Source organism: Malaclemys terrapin, chromosome 1, assembly GCF_027887155.1.
Source record: "Malaclemys terrapin pileata isolate rMalTer1 chromosome 1, rMalTer1.hap1, whole genome shotgun sequence".
Classification (NCBI taxonomy): domain Eukaryota; kingdom Metazoa; phylum Chordata; order Testudines; family Emydidae; genus Malaclemys; species Malaclemys terrapin.
The window spans coordinates 24,138,465-24,164,175 of NC_071505.1; the positions used below are offsets into that span (position 1 = coordinate 24,138,465).

Sequence of the window (25,711 nt, forward strand, 5' to 3'; positions counted from 1 at the left end):
TGGATTCTAATGTGCATTTCTATATATGCTCTCCATGTCCTGTCCCCTCACAAAATAAAACCTGTAAGAATATTCTGTGGGAACAAAATAGGAACAGGATTTGCCCTCAAGAGAAGTATAAACTCCCTCAATTTTTCTCAGCAAGTGAAGCTTCTCTCAGTTTTAGTTTTATAGTTCAAAACTAAACTTCTGTATGTCTGGAACTTCCAAGAGAATTCCACCATCTCCACCACTGCCCTCACACTTCATGTGCACTTAAATATATCCTATTGATCACTACTGCTCAATCTAATGAGATACTGGATGACTTGTAAGAAAGCTGATCAGAAGCTTCCAAAAAGTTTATAATGATAGCTGGAATGGAAAAGTCTGAGGAAGTTCCTACTGTCTATGTTCTGAAAGTGAAATAAGACCACCAATTCCTACTTCACTGAAGAAAGAAAAGGGGAGTGAGGAAGTGTTCACATGAAGCATCATATAGAATATGAAGGAAACGAAAGCAAACCGAATAAAGGGAAAGGGTTAAATTAAAAAAAAAAAAAAAAAAAAAAAGTAGAAGAGAGGCATGCTCCCAATTCCACTAAGTGTGAAAAAGATAAAGATATATTTTCCTAAAGTCAGTGGGAAAGTCTGAATATCAAGCAGGATCCCCAGCAGATGTAAAGTGAAGTAATGCAACTCCAACAATTTCCATTTTTCTATTTCTGTTGGGGAAGCCCACTAAAAAAGTTAAGCCTACCAAAAATTCTGAGAGAGCTGGAATAGCAGAAGTAGGGAATGAAGAACTGCCACATGACCAAGGAAGTGCTGTGGAAGGACTCCACCTACCCTGCCGGGGACAGCAGAAGCAGACTGTCTCTCTTTCCACTACAAAAACAAAAACAGAGTTGGCTCTTTATTTACCTGCTGTCTTCTAATGGATCCTAATTAGTTTCTTTATAATGTTTTGCCAATTTGTAGCAAAAAAGAAAAATTACTTCACTGGACTCCTGTAACAGTGATTTAGTACCTTTACTATAATTCTGAACAGTAACCCTGCCTATCAAAAGTTATTAAATTTCTCTTTTTAGAATTATGTCAGGTAATGTCAGCCCTGTCATGCTTACTTAAACCAACAGAGGGCTGCTAGAACCCTAGACTTTAAATTTAAAACATTATTCCCTAGCCCTTTTCCTCAGAGACTGATCAGAATGTAGCCCAGTCATTAAGAGGTGCACAACTGGAATTTTTTTCTCCATAAAGAGACTTCAGAACTTCATAAGGCTCATCTTGAGAACCAAGAGGCCACCTAAAACTTGTTGGAGGTTCTCCCATCCTGTGGGCTTAAAGAAATCTTTAAACAAAAATCCAACCCCTCATAGCACGCACATGTAGTGCGCATACTGCCAAAGGCCTTGTTATCCCATGTATTTTATAGTTCTGCTGCCGCTCCTTGGTTTTGCTCTGGCACGGAGATATGTCCTAGGAGTAACCCACTTCCTTCATTTAGTACACCTTAGCATTCCAGTGACCGTTGGAGAGATGAGATTGGATGTGCCCTCTCTCCACATGGCAAAACTCAGTCCAAGGACCTCTTTACAGGACCATGTGGAAGCAGGGGGGACTACAACTGCCTCAGACCTTGCAATGAGTCTGAATCACAGAGACAACATGGGCATATGCCAGAACAACAGATTTGAGGGTGTGGGTAGGAGGCAAAGACACAGGATATCTTATCTAGGGGACCCTGACTCTGGAGCTGTGGCGTGTGCATAATTAACCAGACAAGTCATTTCAGCAGTGACCAATTGCAGCATGGGATAGCCATTGGAAAAAAATAATTGAATTGAACTACTTATATCAGAATGACAATGCATCCACATGGAGCTTACACCAACTGAATTCCAACAAAACTGAGTTAAGTCAATTCTGAAGTGGCTTAATAATTTAGTTAGCAAGATAAGCAGACAGAAGCTCATCTGTGTGTGAACACAAGGCAGATTGTGCTGGAAAAAGAAAAGTGCAACTTCCTTGTGTGCACAAATCTCAAAGACGGGAACAGTGCCCATCTACCTCTTTCCTCCACTTCCTTGTTCTGACTGTCTCCCCCTCAAGGGTTATAGAAGCAGGGATCCCCTTCCTATGACATTAGGAGATCTGTAGAAGGGAAGGGAGAGAAGGAGGCCTATTGGAGGGTGAAGAAATCATTTTCTTTTCTGTGGATTTAAGAACCACCACACTCACACTAGGTTCAGCAGTAGAGGAATAGGTATAGGAAGGAAAAGTGTTTTATGCATGTCACTTGCTATTTTTGAAGAGTTCAGATACCATTTTCTACTCTAAGGTTAAAAAACTTAAAAAAAAAAAAAAACAAGACAAATGTATTCCCACTTTTATTCACCCAATTAATAACTCAAATAGCTTAGTGCAACATAATATGGTTAGTGCTAGTAGAACAGAAGACCAGGACTTATTTTACATTTTCATTTTATAGTCCCTTACTTTGCTGCCTCTAATTTCCCCAATTTTATGCAACAGTCTTGGACAAATTAATACGCAATTTAACAGTTCATTCAACAGGAGGATCTCAAAAAAAAAAATCAATTAAGCCTCATATCAAGGTGCTGAGGAAATACTATCCCCGTTTCAAGAATGAGGAAACTGACAGATTAAAAGATTTGCCCAAGATAACACAGAGTCCCTTGTATATCTGGATACAGAATCTGAATCTCCTAATTCCCAGACCTGTGATTTAGACACATCACAATCCATCTCCTTAAAATACATTCTTTTGCTGCATATTCACATTGTCAGTCTTGTTATTACTGACCCAAGACTTGTTAATGACGACCTCTGTGTTTGGAAATTGATATACTTATAGAGTGACACACACTCAGCTTTATATACTGGCCCTGCGTTATATAAATCGTTTAAAAATGTTTAACAGCTATAATCAGTAGGGGTATGCTACAGGCCCCAGCTGCCTTAAAGAACAAAGAACATAAGAATATAAGAAAGAAATATCCAAATTGTAAAACCATATTACACCACTTACTGTAACCTTGTAATCCGCTCTTCCTACCGCCTAAGGATGAAATGGAGGGAGAGTGAAGGGAAATTCAATTGAGAACGAATGTATGTCACTTGCACAGTAAGCAAACATTTCATATAATATGTTACAAAAAAAAAAAAAAAGAATGGATTGATAGCAGCCAGGGTCACAGGGAAACAGAAAGCAGTAGAAAGTAGTGTATTAGAGAAGACAACATTAAGAAGAAAAGATAGGCTGCTTTTCTTAACTGTAGAAGGAAGTCTACTGTAAATCTGAATAAAGCTACAGAAAAATGCATGTGTCTTCTGAAGGTAACCTTTTCTGCTACAGGTCTCAATTTTTTTTTTAAATGAAAGACAGTTGCATCATTTTGACATCTTGTTTATGTTTAATAACATGGCATTCTGCTGCAGAATCCTGTGCTCTTTAGCTACTACAAGATTTTCTGAATGAGAATCATGTCATGCTTGGTCATGGAATTTAATCATCTAAATTTTATCTCTATACCTGTGTTATATTGCTTTAGCTTGATAAGTTTTCAGTTTTGTTCAGAAGAAACTGAGGATGGTCATTCTATGCTTTTACGCAGCAACACATTACTTACCACAGGGTGCATGACATAATTCTAATCCTGGGGGAATTCTGCACAAAAAAAAACTGCACAGTATTTTTGAGTTCTGCAAAATTATGCATATTTTATTTATCAAAAAACACTATATAATCATACCAGTTTCAATTATTTTGGTAGTTTATTTCAAAATATCTGTCAGCAACTATGTCTATAACAAAACAAACAACAAAAATCCCCCCAGAGTAAAGAGTTAATTAAATAAAACCCTACGACAACCCAGTTTCTGTTCCTCTAACCCCTCTCCTCCCCCCGTGAGCCCAGCTGCTGGCCCCCCTCAGCCCAGACATCCATACCAGCCCCCCCGCCCAGAAACCTGTGACCCATCCTCCCCAGAGCCCAGCTGGGGAGGCGCCTTCCAGAGCCCAGGAACCCAGAGGGAAAAACAACCTGGGTCTCAGGCTTGTACAGAGTTTCCTGCAAGCCAACTCCTTCCTTCAGAGTCTGCTGGGAACTGCAGCTCCTCAGAACTTTCAGCTCTTCCTTCCCCTCCCCCAGGCTGCATCTTCTATTTGCGAGCTAGGAAGCTGGACTCTGTCGGGTCCAGTAGCCCCTATGGCAGCCAGCAGCTCTGCAGCACCAATTCTGTGGGGGGAAAGGAAGTTCTGTACACAACATGAATTCTGCACAAATTGTGCAGTGGCACAGATTTCCCCCAGGAGTATGTACTCCGATTATGTGGAATCTAAGCTCTTTTAAAAAAAAAAAAAGTTTCTCACTCTCATGGCTGCAGAGAACCTCCCAAAAAATGAACAGAGTTTAAATCGAAGTTATGATGTTCAAGTGTCAACATTAGAGACCATCATGGTGATGGCACTGCCAAGTCAACATTATCCAATCATTCTGGTGGACGGAACAGGTTAGGAGGGAGAAAAGCCCTCAAGGAGCAGGAACTGGGAGCTGCTGCAGAAAAGAAAATACAGAAATAAGAGTTTAGATACTACATAAATACTCGATAGTCCCCTTGATGTCTGTGGGAATTGCCTACTATCATTAGTGTCATTGTGGAAGGAAGGAAGGATGCCATTTTGAATTTATACCTGGGCACTCAGACCATAATTAAACATGGGATCTGTCCCTCTCATCCAAATGAGCTTCACATCCTTGGTCTACAAGATTTAATTTCTTTGCATTACTCAGGAAGAGAAGGTTCCTCAGTAATGAGCTCAACTACCAAAGAAGGATACCCAGTAAGTGAACAAAAATCAACCGCCCTGACTGATTAAAGATTTAAGTACAATCATTTGAAACAGAAGGAGAAAACCCCACTTCCTTTCTCCCCTCCAAAACATTATTCTCTAGCCATCAAACAACAAATTAGGACTATGGAGATGCCACTGCAAATCATTCTCCCTGTCTGTTGGCAAAGACAACTTTTCTTGACAATTGCGACAAGGTGAAGTTTCTTCACTCATAGACTCATAGACTTTAAGGTCAGAAGGGACCATTATGATCATCTGGTCTGACCCCCTGCATGCTGCAGGCCATGAAACCGTCCCTACCCCTTCCCTGGACTCTGCTGTTGAAGTCCCCAATCCTGTTTTTAGTGACTTCAATCGGCAGAGACCCTCCTGCTAGAGATCCCTGCCCCATGCTGCGGAGGAAGGCGAAAAACCTCCAGAGGCTCAGCCAATCTGCCCTGGAGGAAAATTCCTTCCCGACCCCAAATGTGGCGATCAGTAAGACCCCGAGCATATAGGCAAGAGTCTCCAGCCCGACCCCGTTAGCCATTATACTATTTACCCACCATTGCTTGGCTTTCCTTGACTACTATGTTTTACCATTAAACCATTCCCTCCATAAACTTATCTAACTTTATCTTAAAACCAGACAGGTCCGTCGCCCCCACCGTTTCCCTCGGTAGGCCGTTCCAATATTTCACCCCTCTGACGGTCAGAAACCTTCGTCTAATTTCAAGTCTGAACTTCCCCACGGCCAGTTTGTATCCATTCGTTCTGGTATCCACGTTAGTACTAAGCTGGAATAATTCTTCTCCCTCCCTTGTATTAATCCCTCTAATATATTTAAAGATAGCAATCATATCCCCTCTCAGCCTTCGCTTTGTCAGACTAAACAACCCAAGCTCCTCTAGTCTCCTTTCGTACGACAGCTTTTCCATTCCTCTGATCATCCTAGTGGCCCTTCTCTGCACCCGTTCCAGTTTGAGTTCATCTTTTTTAAACATGGGAGACCAGAACTGCACACAGTACTCCAAATGAGGTCTCACCAGCGCCTTGTACTACGGAAGCAGGACCTCCTTATCCCTACTAGATATACCTCACCTAATGCATCCCAAGACCGCATTGGCTTTTTTCACCGCCACGTCACATTGTCGACTCAGTCATCCTGCGGTCTACAAGAACCCCTAGGTCCTTCTCCTCTTCCGTAACTTCTAACCAATGCGTCCCCATCTTGTAACTAAAATTGTTATTAGTCATCCCCAAATGCATCACCTTACACTTTTCACTATTAAATTTCATCTTATTTCTGATACTCCAATTCACAAGCTCATTCAAGTCTCCCTGCAGGATATCCCTGTCCTCCTCCGAATTTACGCCGCCTCCCACCTTCGTATCATCCGCAAATTTTATCAGCCCACTCCTGCAATCGGTTCCGAGGTCAGTTATAAATAGATTAAATAAAATGGGTCCCAAAACCGAACCTTGAGGCACTCCACTAGTAACCTCCCTCCAACCTGACAGTTCACCCTTTAATACAACCCGCTGCATTCTCCCCAGTAACCAATTCCTTATCCACTTCTGGATTTTCATATCTATCCCCATGTTTTTCAGTTTAACCAATAATTCCTCATGGGGTACAGTATCAAACGCTTTACTGAAATCCAGGTATATTAGGTCCACCGCATTTCCCTTATCTAATAAATCCATTACTTTCTCAAAGAAGGAGATCAGATTCGTTTGGCACGATCTGCCCTTCGTAAAACCATGTTGTAATTTATCGCAATTGCCACTACCCTCCAGGTCCTCCACTAGTTTCTCTTTCAGAATTTTCTCTAACACCTTGCACACTACAGATGTTAGACTAACAGGCCTGTAGTTACCCGGATCACTTTTTTTCCCTTTCTTGAAAATAGGAACCACATTAGCTATTCTCCAGTCTAACGGGACCACCCCCGAGTTTACAGATTCATTAAATATTATCGCTAACGGGCCTGCTATTTCCCGCGCCAATTCCTTCAATATTCTCGGATGTAGATCGTCCGGTCCTCCCGACTTAGCCCCATTAAGGCGTTCAAGTTTTGTTTCTACCTCGGATACGGTAATCCCCCATCCCGAGTGCCCCTCTATAGTGGTGCTAGTATCCCTAATACCTTCATTGGCCTCATTAAACACCGATGCAAAATATTCATTAAGATATTGCGCCATGCCTAGATTGTCTTTAATCTCCTCTCCGGCAATAGACTTCAGCGGTCCCACTTCTTCTTTCTTTGCTTTCTTCCTATTTATGTGGCTGTAAAACCTCTTACTATTGCTTTTAATTCCCCTCGCTAGGTCCAACTCTACACGGCCTTTGGCCTTTCTCACTCTATCTCTACATTCTCTGACTTCACTTAGGTACATTTCCTTACTGATCCCTCCCCTCTTCCACTCTTTAAACGCTTTCTGTTTTTTCCTAATCGCCCCTTTGAGTCGGTCGCTCATCCAGCTCGGTCTAAATCTCTTGCTTAGTAATCTTTTTCCCTTTTTTGGAATACAGGCCTCCGACAGCTCATGCATCTTTAACTTAAAGTAATCCCAGGCTTCTTCTGCTTTTAAATCCATTAATACGTTTGCCCAATCCACTTCCCTTACCAGTCCCCTTAGTTTGTTAAAATTGGCCTTTTTAAAATTATAAACCCTAGTCTTTGATTTAATTCTGTTACTCCTTCCATGTATTTTAAACCGAATTAGCTCATGATCACTGGAGCCCAAATTGTCCCCTACTACCACTTCCTCAACAAGGTCCTCACTACTTGCTAGAATCAAATCTAAAATGGCCTCCCCCCTCGTCGGTTCAGTTACCACTTGATGGAGGAATTGATCAGCAAGCACTTCTAGGAACATCTGAGCCCTGTTATTGCTACTAGCATTTGTTCCCCAATCTATATCCGGGAAGTTAAAGTCCCCCATAATTACCCAGTTTCTGTTAGTAATTACTTCTCTAAACACATTAAATAGTTCCTTATCCATATCCTGGGTCGATCCCGGCGGTCTATAGCACACTCCAAGCACTATCCCCGGAGAGGCTCTAGTAGTCCTATTACCCAGTGTGAGTATTGCCCAGACAGACTCTGTGTTATCTAATCCATCTACTATTATTTCTTTACAGTTTATTTCACTATTGACATACAAGGCCACCCCCCCACCTTTACCCTTGTTCCGGTCTTTCCTAAACAGCGCATACCCCTCCATACCTGTGTTCCAGTCGTGACTGCCATTCCACCACGTTTCCGTTATTCCTACGATATCCGGTTTCAGTTCCTGGACCAAGAGCTCCAATTCCTCCATTTTGTTACCTAGGCTTCTGGCATTGGTGTATAAACACCCTAATGTATGTCGTTTAGCCCGTCTCTCATTAGCAGCACTATATGTTGCGGGCCTCCTTGTGTCCGTCCCCCCTGTCCTTCCTATGTCCAATCTCATCTCCCCGGCTATGTCTCCTCTCCTTTTACTCACCTTTTCCATACTGGAATCTGGCGTGGAGATTAACTGTGCATCTCCCAACCGTCTCCCCAAACTTCCTAGTTTAAAGCTCTTTTGATTAGATGAGCCAGCCTCCCTCCCAGAAGTCTATTTCCTTCCCTACTCAGGTGAAGCCCATCACATGCTCCTAAACTCATGCCAATTATAAAGATTGGAAGACTTGCTTCTGAAATGTATTTGAGACATTTAGATTGTTAGTACTGCACTAAATTACATTAATAATATTTTTATAAAAACAAAGCCCAAGGACTCTATTTGTCTGTTTCTCAGCCAACTGCTATTTCTCATTTCAGCAACACAACAGCTGAAAGCAGAGTTCAGTACCATTAACAAAAAGACTAGCTGATACACAGACCTGTTTAAAAAGTGCTGGAAATGGGAAGAGACTAAGGTATCTTCTATTTCCCTGCCAGTTCAGGATTATTCCCTAAGGTACATTCCCTAAGGTGCCTTTTCCAACCTAATTTTAAGCATCTAAAAACAGGACCATCACAATGTGTCTCAGAAGACTGTTTCCACAGCCTACTATGTATGTCAGGACTTAATTATATACAGCAGTGGTTCTCAACCAGGAGTACGCATACCCTTGAGGATACACAGAGGTCTTCCAGGGGATACATCAACTCATCTAGATATTTGCCTAGTTTTATAACAGGCTACATAAAAATCATTAACCAAGTCAGTATGAACTAAAATTTCATACAATGGCTTGTTTATACTGCTCTATATACACACTATACACTGACATGCAAGTACAATATTTATATTCCAATTGATTTTATAATTATATGCTAAAAATGAGAATGTAACCAATTTTTAGTAATAGAGTGCTGTGATGCTTATAAAATCAGACATAAAAATACAAAGTAAGTAGTTAAGTGAGATGAAACCTGGGGTACACAAGACAAATCAGACTCCTGAAAGGGTACAGTAGTCTGGAAATGTTGGGAACCACTGGTATACAGGTAACAGTTTCCCCTTTTTAAATTTAGTTTCATGATTCCTAGTTATACTAGGAATTTGCTACAACACCCAGAAAACTCAAGACTTGGAAAGCATGGTAGACATCCCACCAGGAAGAGTTTATCCCCATCCCTAAAACAACCAGGGCATGAAGAATCTCTCTCTACCACTATATCATTCCCCCTCAGTCTCTTCTAGGATCTCCTCTCCCTTGAATAATTCCAGGACATACCTCTGCTAATTCTCATAGCTTTCCTCAAGCAAATGTGAAATTTACTGTTTCAATACTGCCCGTGTTCTGAATACCAATTATGAAAAAGTGACCAACCTTGTAAATTTCATGATGCTGCTCATCATTTTCCCAGCAGTAAAAGCAGGGGGACTGTCTGGCTGCAGACTCAGGATGATGATGATACTGCATCAGCTTATGTTAAATTCACATTTAGAAAGTTATAATTACAGTCAAAAAAAGCAAGATTAAAAACCACCACAGAATGCTATGGAAAATTGATGTTGTGTGGCCCTCAATTGCTTTGAAAAGTTTTACCCATTAGGGTGCATGGATTTTTCAAACAGTAATTGAAAGTTTAGGACAAAATGTTCACAAGGCTTTACAGCTAAAATCTCAAGTACTTTTGCCTGTCCATATACAATCTCTGTTTGTCATTTCCCAGAGAAAAGCCTGTTGTTGTAGAACCTTTAATAAAAGGGCCAACCACTATTTTCAAGAAGGCCCAGCTTCATGTGACAATCATTTTTATCACACAGTATCTTTTAAAGATTTAGAGACATTTTATCTAGCTATTGTAACATTGTTTGCACAGATGCATTTATATGTTTGGGACACATTGAGACAATATAACACTCAATGAAGAAGAGATTTTTTCCAGAACTTTGTAGCAAACATACTGCTGGGTAGCTCTTAGTACCCATTTTCCTAGCAGGCAGGAAGACTTCATCCCTATTAGACAGATATATGGAGAATTACCTTTAAAAAAGATAAGTATTTTTAGTGAGACTTGTGGAAGAAAATATTTTCATAATTAGTCTTAAGTATTTTACTTGTTCAACTATTGTGTCTCTGGCTTGTCGATTTAAATACCAGAAACGTCTAGTATTTAAGACCCCAATCCCACAAAGACATATGCACGTATTTAACTTTAAGCTTGCGAATAATATACAGAACTATTCATAACACAAAGCATGTCCTTAAAGTCTTTACTGGATCAAGGTTTAACATTAATGACTAAAAATATGAATAGAAAGAACCTAATTATTAAAACAAGCTAAGTTTTAACTAAAATGGCCACTAGCCTAAGATAGTTCTAAGCATCAGGAATTGTTCTAAGTTCTTCTCATCGTACATAGGAAGAGGGGCTTGTAGACCCTAAAGTTGTGTGATGATTTTGGTCAAACATAAAAAAGCCAACACATTATCTACCACTCCTCCAGGGGAAAGTACAAGCTCTCTGTAGTTATGTTCACCCACTTAAGTCAGCCCAAAACACCTTCAGTTTCTTCTGAACCCTCCTAAGTACTTCTCAGAAGTTTTACCCTGATGATCCTCAGGAAAGGATTCTGAATAGACACTCAGATGGGGTGTTCAGTGGCCACCTCTCTAGAGTCTAGAAGCATGTTGTTCTCTGCCACTGCATGGCACACCCCATCAAAAATTAATAGCCTGGAAAAAAAAAAAAAAAAAAAAAAAAACACACACCAGGGTCTCATATCTGTTACAGGAAAGCGCTTGCAGCTTACACCTTCTCAGAATATTAATTATTTCCACAGCAATGGCAAGAAGAGTTTCATTTGATGAACTGAATCAGACCACTAGCCATCCTTATTTCCCTAATAGGTATGAAAACCTAAGGCCTCTGGCAGCTTCCAGCTGACGCCATCGCTAATTCCACACCCCCTTTTTTGACAGGATCCGCCAGACCGAGCTGTTGCTGCCGCCTTCTCTAGGAAACCTACACAACAGCAACTGTCTCTCCCAACGTGCACTCCAAGCCTAGGTATCCCCGGCCCCTTCCGTTGTCGGGGGTGGACGCGGGCACACTCCCTTAGAAACACCCTTCATACACCAACGTATTCACTGGGGGGAGGGGGAGGAAGAGAGGCAGCCATTCCGATCAAAGAGTAACTCAACATTACAACCATTTCCTGCTCCCAGCCCAGCAGCTTCAGGGAGACCCAAAGCCCCGTACCCGGGAAACCCCCACCTGCCAGCCACGCCCTCCCCCCCGCGGTGCTGCCCCCTTCCTGTCTCCTCCAGGCCCTGCCACATCCCCCTCATTGATTGCTCCCCCAGCCCCTCCCATCACCTCCTCCTCAGACACCCTCCCTCCAAGGCCTCCATTGAAACCGGCGGCTTCTCAGGTGTCCCAGCCCGGGGCGAGGGGGAGGGGGGATTGAGGGTTCAGTCACCCGGCGCCACGGAGCGCAGCCCCGGGCACCCACCTTTCTGCAACAGCAGCTTCACCTCGCCGTTCTCCTCCCGGCCGGCCGCGCTCAGCCCGCCTCCCGCCGCCAGGGCCCCGTGCTTCCGCTTCTCCTTGTCCCGCTTCTCCTTGGGCCTCTTGGGTTTGCTGCTGCCACCGCCACCCGCGCCGGCGGCCGGGTCCAGGCGATGCCTGTGGTGGCGGTGCTGGTGCTGCTGGTGGGAGGGGGCCGGCAGCAACACGGCGGGCGGCAACAGCTTGCCGTGCAGTTGCGAGGGGAAAGCGAAGCCTCCGCCGCCCCCGGGTGGGCCGGCAGGGAGCGCCGCGAAGCCCCAGGCGGTGGGGCCGCCGTAGCCCGACGCTGGTGGTGGCGGCGGCTGCCTATTACTCCCGCCACCACCGCCCCCTTCGCCGTTGACGCGCTTGGGGCCCTTCAGGCCCTTCTCGTCAGCTCCCTTCAGCCTCTTGGCGGCCGGCTGGGGCCCCCGGGAAGCCTTGGTGGCCGGAGGCGGCCTGGCGCCGAACGCCTCCTGCTCCGGCGGCGCTGCGCCGCGAACGGGACTGGGAGACTCCGCCATTTTGCGCTCCTGCTTCTATTTACTCTCCGCTCGGATCAACCGATAGCACCGGGAGGGGCGGGGAGCAGGGCCGCGGCGCCATGGTTTCGCCCAATGGGAGGGGGAGGCGCCGGAGAGACAACGCGCCCAGCCAATCGCAGGGGAGAGGGGCGAGCTCAGAGGGGGCTAGGGAAGGCGGGCTCGGCTGAGTGCGCAGTTGGTGGGTGAGGGGTGGCAGGGCTGCTGTCATGGGCAGCTCAGCTGCTCAGGGGGCGGAGACACTTGAAGCGGGAGTAGGCAGGAAGGGGAGCGCGCGGCAGCCTGAGGGGCAGGCAGGGCGCGGGAGGTGGCTGGGCCACGCCTGTCATTTTACCACGCGGGGACGCTGGGAGCTGGAGCACCGCGCCTCTCCCTGGCGCAGGGCTGGGGCCCCTAGAGCACCACAGACGCCGGCCTCGGGTGCAACCAGAGTGCACGGGCGAACGGTGCATGGGGAAAGAGGAAGTCCTTTCAGTAGGCTGGTCCCATGCTATTTAGTTACAACCTATAAAGCCCTAACAACCTAAACTCCATCTGAAGGATGTAGATTCCAGAATACTGGTGTCATGTGTGCTCATTGAGGTGCCCATTCTAAGCGAGTATCTGCATTCTCCATAGTTTCAGTCTCCAAATGGAGAGTGCATTGCATTAGTCCAATATTGAGGTGACCAAAGCATGGATAATACTGTAGTGGCAAAGTTAGAATCTGAAGGAAAAAAGTCCTAACGTGCTAGCCACATACAGATAGTAAAAGCCTCAGTGGACTACTGCTGTAATAAGATTATCAAACAGCAATTGGGAGGTAAAATCAGCCCTAAATTTCAAACACTATTAACTATTATGGGAGACATACACCTTCAGTCAAAGGAGCTAATGTTACCTATGCCATCTCCCTGCAGTATCCTATGTTAAAGCTCTTCAGGAAGAGGAGCAATTGCCCACAACTACTTATTGAGCTATATCCAAGAGAAAAGAACAAAGCCACTGCAGAGCAAGCCTAACCATTCTCACTAGGGTCTGCAGGTAAGTCAGCGATATCTCAGGATCAACACCAATACCATCTGCCTAGACACCTGGTCTTCACCACTAAGACAAGATCATAGAATCTTGGGGTTGGAAGGGACCTCAGGAGGTCATCTAGTCCAACCCTCTGCTCAAAGCAGGACCAATCCCCAGACAGATATTTGCCTCAGGGTATGTCTACACCCAGCCGCTAATTCGGCGGCTGGCAATCGAAGTTCTGGGTTTGACTTATCGCGTCTTGTGTGGACGCGATAAGTCGAACCAGGAAGTGCTCGCCGTCGACTGCGGTACTCCAGCTAGACGAGAGGAGTACCGCGGAGTTGACGGGGGAGCCTGCCTGCCGCGTGTGGACCGAGGTAAGTTCGAACTAAGGTACTTGGAACTTCAGCTACGTTATTCACGTAGCTGAAGTTGCGTACCTTAGTTCGATTTGGGGGTTTAGTGTAGACCAAGCCTCAGATTCCTAAATGGCCACCTCCAAGATTGAACTCACAACCCTAGGTTTAGCAGGCCAATGCTCAAACCACTGAGCTATCCCTTCCCTCATCAGCCAGTGCAGTCTGTGCCATAGCCAGGTCTATGCCCAGACTGACAAGGGTCAAGAAGATCAAAGGAATTTAAATACTGTGATTATCTCACAACAGCCTTCTCCACAATCATACACAAAAAGGGAAGATGATGGTAATTAGCAAGATTGTCAAAGTTCAGCAATGACTTTTTGAACAGAGGCCACACTCTTGCTTCCTTTCAAGCAATAGGCAGCCTGCCCTTTTAAAGAGCAGTGTTAATAATCTCCACAAGTAAGTGACCCAATACTTGCCCACTGGCTTTCACCATCTAGGAAGGATCTGAATCCAAAGCATATGTCGTGGGATCAAGTTCTCCCAAGCAACTCTAGTATATCAAGAAGCATAGTTGTCTGAAACTCTAGCAGCAAAGATGAGGCCCATGTTTCCTCAAGACCTTGTTCTGTCACTACAGAAATAGACAGCCCCCCTAATCTGATCAATCTTGTCTGCAAAATAGCCAATAATTACCTTGCAACAGGAGGGATCCATATTAGCTACTTAACTGAGACAGTCTGGATTTACCAGACTACCACCTGAAACAAATCTGTTGCCCAAGACTTTGTAGGTGCTAGGATAGTGGAAAGGAACTTTTTTTTTTGGCCATTCTCACAACCACAATTTAAAACAATCTTTATGCTACAATCAAACAGCCTTAGCAAGAAACTTCTGCCACTGGTGCTTTAGCCATCTCCTTCCCACACCCCAACCTCAATTTTGTGAGCATTCATGGCCTGCCATACGATTTCTATTCCAAGATGTGGCCTTTGGGCCAAAAGGTTTGCCCACCCCTGGCTTAAGAGGTACCCAAATTCAATTGTAGTACTCACCCTAAATAATCAAGTGAGATTAACTTGACTCCTAATCTTAGGATCTTTAGAGCCACATGAGGGAGCTTAAAACTTCAGAGAGTGACTGAATCTGCAATAGCTGTAATTGTAACTTGTTTAATTTTACCATTTTAAATGGCTAAACCTTTCCTAACATGACAATCGCTATTACATCTTTATATGACTGAACTTATTTTTTCTAACTTGGCTTTTTTGTTCATGTGAAATGTTTTGGATCAGATTTTTTCTTCTATTGAGAAGTTGTAAGAATAGATCTATAATCACAGGGATGGAGAAAACTTGAGAAATATTAATACACACACAATTTATCTCATATTTCAAAGGTAATTTTCTTGGCTATAGTCTTTTGTTAACATCCAGGGGAATTTAGAGACAAGTTGAGAAGTCGTCAATATTTTTCCATTAATATAATAGAAAATGTTGAGTGACTAAATTGTTAATATAAATTTGAATACAGGATAAGCACAATGAATTTCTTACTTCATACTAAGATCTCTGTACATACCTAAATTGTAAGCTGCTTGGATCAGGCACCATCTTGTTCTGTGTTTGTACAGTGTCTAGCACAACAGGGTCCTGGTTCATGATGAAGGCTCCTAGACACTATGGTAATACAAAAGAAAAGAATCAGACTATTTACTGTGTCTTTTGCATCAACAGAGAAAACCCCACTAGATTTGGAGATTAGTGTTCAGTAAATACTCTCCTATTACAATTATGTTTTATGTATTATGTTGGAACTGTTTTGGGAAGCTTAATACAAATCTCATTCTAACATTTCGTACTGTCAGGATGGTACCCTAGATTTCTCTTTTAGTCAGTCCTGTAGAGACATGCATACATAGTAACTGCAGTCGTAATCTTCTAACTTGTCTTAGAATCAAAACCATGACACTCAGTTCCACCTAAAATTCTTTCAAGATCTCACTTTTTTAGGATTTATTCATTTTCATGGGTTTTATATGTGACAGATTCAAACAATTTTGCACTATTTATAGTTAAACTGGTAGAATCATAGATTAGGGATGGAGGAGACCTCCAGAGGTCATCTAGTCCAACCCCTTGCTCAAAGCAGGACCAACACCAACTAAATTATCCCAGCCAGGGCTTTGTCAAGCCAGGCCTCAAAAACCTCTAAGAATGGAGAGTCCACCACCTCCCTAGGTAACCAATTCCCGTGCTTCACCACCCTCCTAGTGAAATAGTGTTTCCTAATATCCAACCTAGACCTCCCCCACTGCAACTTGAAACCATTGCTCCTTGTTCTGTCATCTGCCACCACTGAGAACAGCCTAGCTCCATCCTCTTTGGAACCCCCCTTCAGGTAGTTGAAGGCTGCTATCAAATCCCCCCTTACTCTTCTCTTCTGCAGATTAAACAAGCCCAGTACCCTCAGCCTCGCCTCATAAGAGCTAGACTTGTGGTTAGCCCTGTGCTGTTGCACAAGAGGAAAAGCCACATTGCATACTGGCAATGCTAGCCACCTCAAAAGGGGAAAAAACATCTGTGACCTGCCCCCTCCAAAACTTGCATAAAGAGAAACATAAGTGCCACCCTGTACCCAAGTGGTACAGTGGCTGTGCTTCCAGGAACTCCAAGAGGAACTGTGCCTGCTCAAGGAGCCACAATTGAGTTTAAAGTAGCCAGTCTTCTATACAGTACCATCATGTAGGTTCTAAGCTGATATTGAACTGAAAACTTTCATGAAGTTCACAAATTCTGTCATCTGGGATTTGTTATTTTGAGTTTTTAATGAGTTTTCTTAAGCATAGCCTGTCTCTCTTTGATAAATCAACATTGACTACAATTTTATGAACTCCATAACTATGCAGGGGGAAACTCAACAACATAGCATCACCATAGCCTAGTAGCATCCAGCTACCAGCATAAGGGGGATAGCTGTGTGCAAGGGGGATACACAAGGTTCGCCTACATCCTGGCAATTTCTGGATATCAAGGCAGACACTTGCCAGCCGATGTATGTTAAAGCAGCCTTTGGGGACAGTGGGCTCAGGATCAGGTGAGTCAGTGCAAAGGGCATTTTTTGCATTCCCACTTTTAAAATGCACTAATTGTGTCTCAGCCACATCTGAAGAGCTGGTCCAAAGATTAAACTGAACTTTGAGCCTTGGGAGACAGGAAAATAGTGGAGTGAGAGTGGGTGAACGTCAGTGGAAAGAAGTGAGGAAATTGAGGAGGCATTAAGGGATACACTGAAGGTTCGATTAGCAAGGAAGAAAGAAATCACAGTTGAAGAATCAAGGAGAAAGATGAAGTGGAGGAGGAAAGTGATCAGCAGCATTATGGAAGGCAGACAGATCAAGTACTCCCCATTTAGATTTAGCGAGCAGTAAGCAACTGTTTAAGCCTAAGTGAGGACAATTCTGGGGAAGCAAAGAGGATTGAATCCAGAGTGGAGGAATGAATTGAGGATGAAGTCAAAGCTATGAGAGCTCCATAATTTTATAAGCAAAATGGAAGAGAGACACATGGCAGAATTGAGGGAATTTCCCTCCCCCTCACTCCCCACAAAATAGAAGAAAGTGTATGCTTGAGGCATGGATGTGAGGGAAATGTTCCAAAAAAAGAGAGCGTGGTCAAAGAAAAATAATTTTAAATAACTTGAACTTTCCTTCTCTCTTTTAATTCCTCCTCCAGAATATTGGAATGGAGCCTGTTTGGTTCTGGTGCATTATCCACCTTCAATAATTTCTATTTTACTTTTTATTTTTAACTGAGTTCTTCCAGTATTTAGTTTTTCTTCTAGAGAAAATGTATTTCTGTGCTTGTCTTCAGTCTATGCATATTCTTTTGTGAACATTTAAAATAAAGAATTCATTTAGCAATTCTGCAATATCTGCTTATCCTATCATTAAGTTACCTAAACTCCTCTTAATGTTGTACTGATTTATTCTGTTCCTTATTTGAAAAATGACTTGTCTTCTGCAATCTTCATTGTTAATTTCCCCATCTTTTTGTACAGTATACCTAAGTTTTGCATTTGTTATGTCCATTTCCTTATCTGTGATTATTGCTTGTATATCCACATTTGCCTTCTGCTTATGTCATACAGTGAGCCCAATTCTCCTGTTACACTAGTCAGCTAAGGAGCAATTCCATTAAATTATTCAAGTTTTACATTGTTCTATTACAGCAAAGTCACAAGTTGAGAATTCGAAAGGTTCAATTACTCTCTCAGGACTACCTGACATTAGAAGCAGCAGCAGATGACAAGTGCTGAGATGGTGTCCTCTGGGGAATTGGACTGAATCTTGTGTAATACCTCAAGGCCCAAAATGATATTAAGTTATTCAGAAAGTCATTCAATGCCTTTTTCCACTGTCCAAGGAAAAATAAGGAAAGGTCACAAGCTGTTGGATGTCCTGCAGCCACAGGACGAAGTCAGAGTGGCCTTTTCTAGAAACATCCGTCTTCTTGACCCAGCTAAGGATGTATAATCTCAAACTCCCATCAGTTGCTTGAAGTTCTGACAAATTTTCTCAGATTGCTTGGCAGTTTTTATTTTCCCCTTCCTCCCCTCCCCCCAATGTATGATAACCACTTCCTTGGTGACCTCTGATCAATTCAAGGGCAGAAAGACATTATGAAGGGTTCACAAAAATAGCAGGGAGGTTTAATCAGCTCTATAGGAAAACTTTTTTGGCCAGACTCTGTGTATTCTGTGGCAAAACTAGAACTAAATTCTGTGGCAAGGGCCCTGGTATCTGTAGCACTCTGGGACTACAGATCAGAAATTCTCCGGCAGCTATAGGTAAATTTTTAAATGGATGTTTTGATTTACAAATAAATAAATAAATAAATAAGCAGTATAGTATTCCTTGTGCTATTTGTTTTTATATTCAATTTAATTTGGTTTATTCCATATTTTCAGTATGTAACAGTTTTGTATTAATACATAACTGTACTTAAAAGTTGTCTCAGGTGGGAGAATGAACTGTAGACTTTGGTAGCTGTGTGGGTGACATGGGAGGCTTTTTGGCACCCAAAAAGACATAGAAAGTGATCCGAGATCAAGATAAGCATCTTAGCATAAACTTTCTGCTAAAATTATCAGCTGTCAAATAGTTAACAATGCTGGCATTTGAAGTTGTCATTTGGTTTCAGTCTTCAAAACTCCATTGGAGAGGGTGGATCAATTGTTGCAGGCTGTCCAGAGACTCAAAAGGATAAAACTACATGGAGTTTATACTCTGTTCACTTTTAGGATATTTTCTTGGAAGCCAAAATAACTAAAACTGCATCTTTTTACAAAACAAAAAAAACTTAGATTTTGGAACATACATATATAAGAGGTGAATTCTGATCAAATTTTTGTGATGGCAGAATACAAAGCCTGAGAGTATGATTGTCTCTGTATTGACCAATTTCCATTTACTAAGAGGTAGACCCTTAAAGCCATAAAGAGTGTAAATACAAGGCAGATTGCCAAGGCCTTGCACCATATCTAAATATGATCTTAGCCCTTTGACCTATTAAAATCAATTCTCATGCATGGTCATTAGGCATTTCCCATGCAACATTAGGACTACAGCACTTACAATGAGACTTGATGTGATAGGACCCTTTGGTTCATGTGCTTTTTGACAAAACCTCCAAGGGGGTAGGTTCCACCTACCCTTCCTTCCCCACCTGTTCTTGGAGATTATATGTTATTCCACCTCTTCAGGATGGCCTGCATGAAATTCCCTAACAGTCTAGATCCATAGAGTTGGTAATAAAACAAAACGTATTATGGCTCAAAGGAAATCATTTACACAACAAAGTGGTGTGCATAGTCTGTTGTTTTGGAACATATTAATGAAAATCCTACTCTTGGGTGCTTTGTTTTCAAAACAAGATCAGCCCAAACTCCCCAAACTTAAGAGTTTTAGTGTTCAGATACTATAATCATGGGAGATATATAAACTGTGTGGAGCTAAGATTATCTTTCTGATGCTTATACAGGGCATAGCACAACGAACCCTTTTGTCCTACTGTAACACAAATATTAAATGAGGACCTACATAGAGTTTTGGGCACTGCTGATTCCCCTTCCCCCCATACCAGAGAGTGGTACATTCTATCCCTTAACAGTAGGCTCAGCAGTCCCTTGTGTCTTTAATCTGTTAGCTCCTTTTTCTCTGCAAATGGTGAAGAAGTTTCCAACCAATTGCTGTGTAAAGTCCGAGGCCTTTTTCTGCAGTCATACTAGGAGTGCAGCAGCCATGAGCCAAGAAGCAGAAAGTCACATCCTCACCTTCCTTCTAAATTATATCAAAACAATGTAATATCGGGCTGTTAAGGCAGCCCTCCTAATAGTACCCACCATCCCCAGATAAGTAAGGAATCTCTTAAGATGTTCAAAGAAAACTTTGCTTGATAGCATTCTGTTGGGCACGGAATCACTTAACAGTTGAGATTGTAAAATCTATACTTCTATTGTTTTGCCTTTATGGTCCCTACTTCTCTATTGTTTTATCAATATGATCTCTGTCTGGTTCTTTGATTGTTTCTGTCTGTTGGATAACTAATTTTGTAAGATTTAAATCAACTAAGGTGGTGGGGTATGATTGGGTGAAGAATTGTTTCACAATATGTTAAGATTGGTCAAAGACTTATTTTATAGTATCTTAGTTTAAAATGATAGGTTAGGGTATAGCTAAGCAGGACTCAAGTTTAACTATATAAATTGGGGTCCAAAAGGAAGTTCCTTGGAACTTAACTCCAGGACACAGCCCCAAGGTCAGAGCTACCAGCCTCAACACCCTGCTAATCACACCGTGCAGAAGCTGGAGTCCCCAAATGACCTGATCTTGACTGGCCATTAAGAAAAGTTCCTCTCCCTTATTGGGAGTGAGAATGGCACTGGAACACTTTTTAGAGTGGGGATGCTATGCCCCCCTTACTTCTGTCCACACCCCTCACCACCCCCTGGAGCTGGGGCCAGGAGCTGGGCCGTGGCTGTGGGATGCAGACAGGGGCATGGGGGCTGAGGCTGGGGCCACAGCTGGGGGTAGGTGTGGAGCCCTTGCATAGGACCGACTGCCAGGACCACAGGCATGGGGCCAGGAGCCGGCAGCTGGGACTGGAGCCAGCGGCCAGGACTGGAGCTAGGCATGGAGCCGGGACCAGGACAGGGCATGGGGCCCCAGGGCTATGTGCAGAGCCCCCGGTGCGGGGCCAGTAGCTGGAGCCAGGAACCTGCGTAAAACGTGGGGCTGCTGCAGCACCTCCCACACCCCTAGTTCCCATGCCTATGGTATGTAGTGAGCATTCATTGTATGTTTAGCATGTTCATTCTGTTTTGATGATTGTTAATAAATAGAGGTTAAGGATATTCCTGTGTAAGGCTCTTTCACTGGTAAAAGACCCTGTAAACCTACAGAAAATTATGCCCTGAGCCCTCAGTGTGGGTGGCCCTGAGTCCTAGGAACGGGGTAAGGATGGGGATGCCTAAATCAACAGGGTTACACCTTGAGCCCTGGGTAAAGGTGGGTACATTCTCTCCCTTAACAGTAGGCTCAGCAGTCCCTTCTGTCTTTAACCCGTTTAGCCCTTTTTCTTGGCACATGGTGAAGAAGTTTCCAAGCAGTTGCTGAACCTTCAGTTTAAAATGCCAAGAAATCCCCACGAATGTCATGGAGTGGCTCCCCTCCCCTGAAAACATCCCCCATTGTCATTTACAAATTTGCCTTTTTTTTTTTTTTTTTTTTTTTAAACAGTCATGTTGCGGTGATTGTGGTGAGAGACACACTTTTGCCTCAGAAGGCCTCAGATCACTTCTCTGTCTCATTTTCAGTTTTCTGGGGTGTTTTTAATATTTCACCTGTTCTTTATTTTAGCAACTTCCTGTTCTGTCCTGAAGTGAAGTTTAAAAAACTGATTCCAACTATGACGTATGTTCCAAAAAATACTATGTGGGTGGTAGAATCCTTGGTGCAGGGGAAAGCTTACCTCCAAAAAAGTTACACCTGTAAATGTTCAAGGCCAATAGGAGGCAAGAGGCAGTTCCAGGAACTATGGGCCAGCTCTTCAAAGGTCTCCAGGTAGCTAAAGATTTAGGTAAATGCTTACGGGCTTTTGAAAATCCTATTAAGCAGGTTAGGTGTCTAACTCCCATAGAAATCAATAGAAAAGTTAGGCACCAAACATGTTAGGAGCCTGTCTAAATCTTCTGCCACCTAAATATCTTTGAAAATCTGGCCCTCTGTCTCACAGGATCCTGACCACTTGTTGCATTAAGGTCAGAGCTGGCTATGCAGTTTGAAGTTTTCTCCATGACGTCTTCAGAGTGTAAATACTTTTTGAACTTAGTGCATCAACAAGCTCAGACCATCACAATGCACCATTAGAGCTGGTGCAATAACAGTCATGCGACTCTCTAGGTACCTATATGATACCCAAAGCATCTGAGCACTTCCAGAGAAAGTAGGCAGGGCCGGCTCTAACTTTTTTGCTGCCCCAAGCAGCAAAAAAAAGTGCCGCCCCGCCGAGCCCCCCCCCGCCCCCGCCGAGCCGCCGGAGCCCGCCCCCCCCCCCGCCAAGCACCACGCCCTCGGAGCCCGCCCCCCCCGCCAAGTACCATGCCCCCGGACCCCCCCCGAGCGCTGCGCCCCCCGCCCCCCCTCCGCCGATCGCCGCGTTGCCGGAGCCCGCCCCCCCCGCCAAGCGCCGCACCGTCGGAATCCCTCCCTGAGCGCCGCCCCACAGCCGAGCGCCGCGTGCCGGAGTGCCCCCGCCGAGCGCCGCGCCACCGGAGCACCCCTCCCCCCAGCAGAATGCCGCGCCGCGCTGCCCCCCGCCACCCCTTACCAGGTGCAGCCCCGAGCATGTGCTTCGTTGCCTGGTGCCGACCCTGAAAGTAGGGTTGAAATCTTGGTCCCATTGAAATCAATGGCAAATTACCATTGGCTTCAATAGGGCCATGATTTCACCTTAAGTATTTGAGGAGGAATAATCTATTTCTTCCTTCTTTGTCTGTAGGAGGAAAAGTGTAGGGGAAGAAATGAGTTTTGCCTTCAGTCTGTTCTCATCTCTTATGAAAATAATTTCCATAGTCTAGGTTGAGCTCCTGTGACAGTTCTGTTTCCTGCATTAATGAGCAACTCTCTCTATTGACAACTGACAGTTTAATTATTCTCATGGAATGTCACTGTTGTGGGAGGCTATGGTAGTGGAAAGAAAGGCAATCTTTTACGCAGTTGGTGACACTTCCAGGAAGAGCTTTGAGTATCAGGACAGAACCTGAACTGGACTCTATTCACTGGGGAGCCAGTAACGAGGATTAGGATCTAAAATCTCTCTTAAATGAGTCAACTAGAAAACACATTAGTCCTCTTTTGAGAGCTCTAGACAGTTTGGTTGGCTTTAAACTAAGCTAATATCTTAAAGACCAACATTTTCTTTACAATCTGGAATTTTGCTCTGAATAACATTCCTGTTTCCACTCCTGACTCTTCATATACCTGTTTAAAAGGCAAAAACGTTTTCTGATGTGCTCATATGAAGGGGATAAGTAATGACCCCTATGATTTTAATTGCTTTCAGGATTTGCTCCCCAGCCTGTCTATTGGACAAAATAATAAAAAGAATGCTCCCTTCATTGTCTTCATGTTTGATGTAGAATTTCTCTACATATATGGGATCACTGACAGTGTCATGTCTCAGCAGTAAAGATATACCTGTCTCCATGATCTGGGACTTAGAATCAGTATCTGCTGGTATTCCAAGGACACATATTTCAAATGGACTTGTTCCTCTAGTACTTCTACAATTTTCTCGCCATTCAAGAACTGATTTTAAGAAGTTATTTTAGTAAGGAATTTTTCAAGTATGGACATCTCTTTTTCAGTTCCCTTTTTTTCTTTAAGCTAAGATTCCACATGGAATATTCTCTGTACATCTCTAGAAATTCTTGAAGCAAAAGTGACAGGATCCCAGAAACTAACTCCATTATATACTACAAAATTCTCCCTCTTCAGGAGAATCCATCTTAGCACAAAGGTCCAAGGAATTTACTTTAATGATCTATCAGAGTTCCTTCCCACAAAGAGTGGGAAAGATGGCACGAGCATCAAGCCATGCAAAGCCCTGTGGCTTGGAAAAATCTGAGCTGTCCCATTTCCCCAACCTTTTCTCCATTTTCTGGTTACCTCAGTAAAGTGGAGCAGAAAAGGTCCATCTCACTGTGACAAAGCTCTGTCCTTGTTTCCGTGGGTCCTGCGTTTCCTAATGGATTTCACTAGCCTCATGGGCTCACTGTGACCCTCCACTTAACCCTTCTCTCTCTAGAGACAAGGATCACAGTCTACTGAGCCATTTTCATCATAAGCCAGTGAGGAAGGTGAGAAGCTATCCTCCCTTGCACAGTCTCTGTTGTCTCCCAGTCTCAGTGATTAATCAGAGGGGCAAAGGTGGGGAGCCCAGGCCCGCGCTCTACTCCGGGCTCCAGCCCAGGGACCCTAATAGTATCAGCTATGGTAGCTGACCTTTTAGGAACAGGACACGTATGATTCCTTGGGCTACTTCCCCACAGCAGCCCCCACTTCCTCAAGCTCCACTTCACCCTTTCCTCAGAGCCTCCTTCCTTGTGCCTGAAATGGTGTGTACAGTTCAGTCTCTCCAACGGCACAACTTCTCACGGCTCCTAACATGCGCACCCACCTGACTAACTGGGAGGCTTTTAACTAGTTTCAGCTAGCCCTTGATTGGCTTCAGGTGTCCCAATCAACCTAGCACCCTCCCTGCCTTCTGGAAAGCTCTTAATTGGCCCCAGGTGTCTTAATTGACCTGGAGCAGCTGCCATTTACTTATCCTGATACCAGATATATATTAGCCCCAGGTTAAACAAATCCATCTCCCACTACTTTTCTATAGCCAGCTGGCCTTGCCCCATCACACTCCCATATCAATTTGAGAGAGCAAAAAGTTCGGGTTTTGGTGTACTTGATCAGCTGTCAGTTGTCCTAGCTGGAACTGTGCCTCCCTGCTTCCTCCCAATTTGACCCTCTCTTTCCCCCCCAAAATGTATTTATTTCCTCTGTGACTGCTACTGAGGCCCTTTCTATCTGCAGAGCTCCCATTTCTTCTAGTACTACTCCATATTAGCCATAGGTGAAACTCTCTGCTGGCAAAAAACCTGCATGACATGTAGTCAACATCTTGGCCCTTTATATCACACCAGTAACTTATGACAATACAACCCATGAGGTATGGGTGTTTAAAAAAAAAAAATTACAAGACCTCTGCATTGGGTTGTAGGAAGTAATTTACTCTTCTCGCCACGATTCCCCAATGGACCACAGCTAATGTCTCCTCACCAGCTCCTGCCAGAAGCTTTTTCTGCCGTGAAATAAGTCATCCCTTTTTAGTGCTCATTTGGCTAAAACTCAAGATTCCAGTTCAGGACAACACACTTTAGACTATCAATATTCCTTAGACTTAAAGCCCCGCCAATTATTGTTTACCACTACTTCCTTCCTTATGGGTGCAATACATATTGCATTAGTGTTATACCACTTAACCACACCTTCAAATTATGAGTCTCTTGCAGAACGGAGTACCTGTTTAACATGTTCTGTACAAGTTATTACCCCGAGGCAACTACAGCTTGTTCTTTACTTGTACTCACTACAATCCAGCTCCTATCTGGTGCACTTTTTCCTGGTCTATTTAGTCCTATTCTTCCTGCTTTTGACATACTCACCTCTTATTGTGAATCATCTAGAAATCTTTAATTCTTCTGTATATGATATTTTTGGAGCAAACAGTCTATCAAGATAAGTTATTTTGCTTTTCAGGTGCTCACAAGATTATTGAGGAGACTAGTTTGTGACTAGAGCTGATGAGTCACTTGGCAATGAAACTTGTTATAAAACCTGAAATTTCGACAAGTGCTTTTTCTAAACAG

General features: G+C 43.6%; 1 protein-coding gene across 3 annotated transcripts in view; it reads right to left on the bottom strand.

The window, feature by feature from the left end:
- Window positions 1–12,378, bottom strand: part of RSBN1L (round spermatid basic protein 1 like) — a 94,232-nt gene extending 81,854 nt beyond the window's left edge. For all 3 annotated transcript variants that reach the window (XM_054017609.1, XM_054017612.1, XM_054017605.1), the window contains exon 1: window positions 11,786–12,378. In XM_054017609.1, the coding sequence (XP_053873584.1) occupies window positions 11,786–12,344 (559 nt within the window). In that variant the 5' untranslated portion in view covers window positions 12,345–12,378. The remainder of the gene's footprint in view (window positions 1–11,785) is intronic.
- Window positions 12,379–25,711: the final 13,333 nt, after the last annotated feature.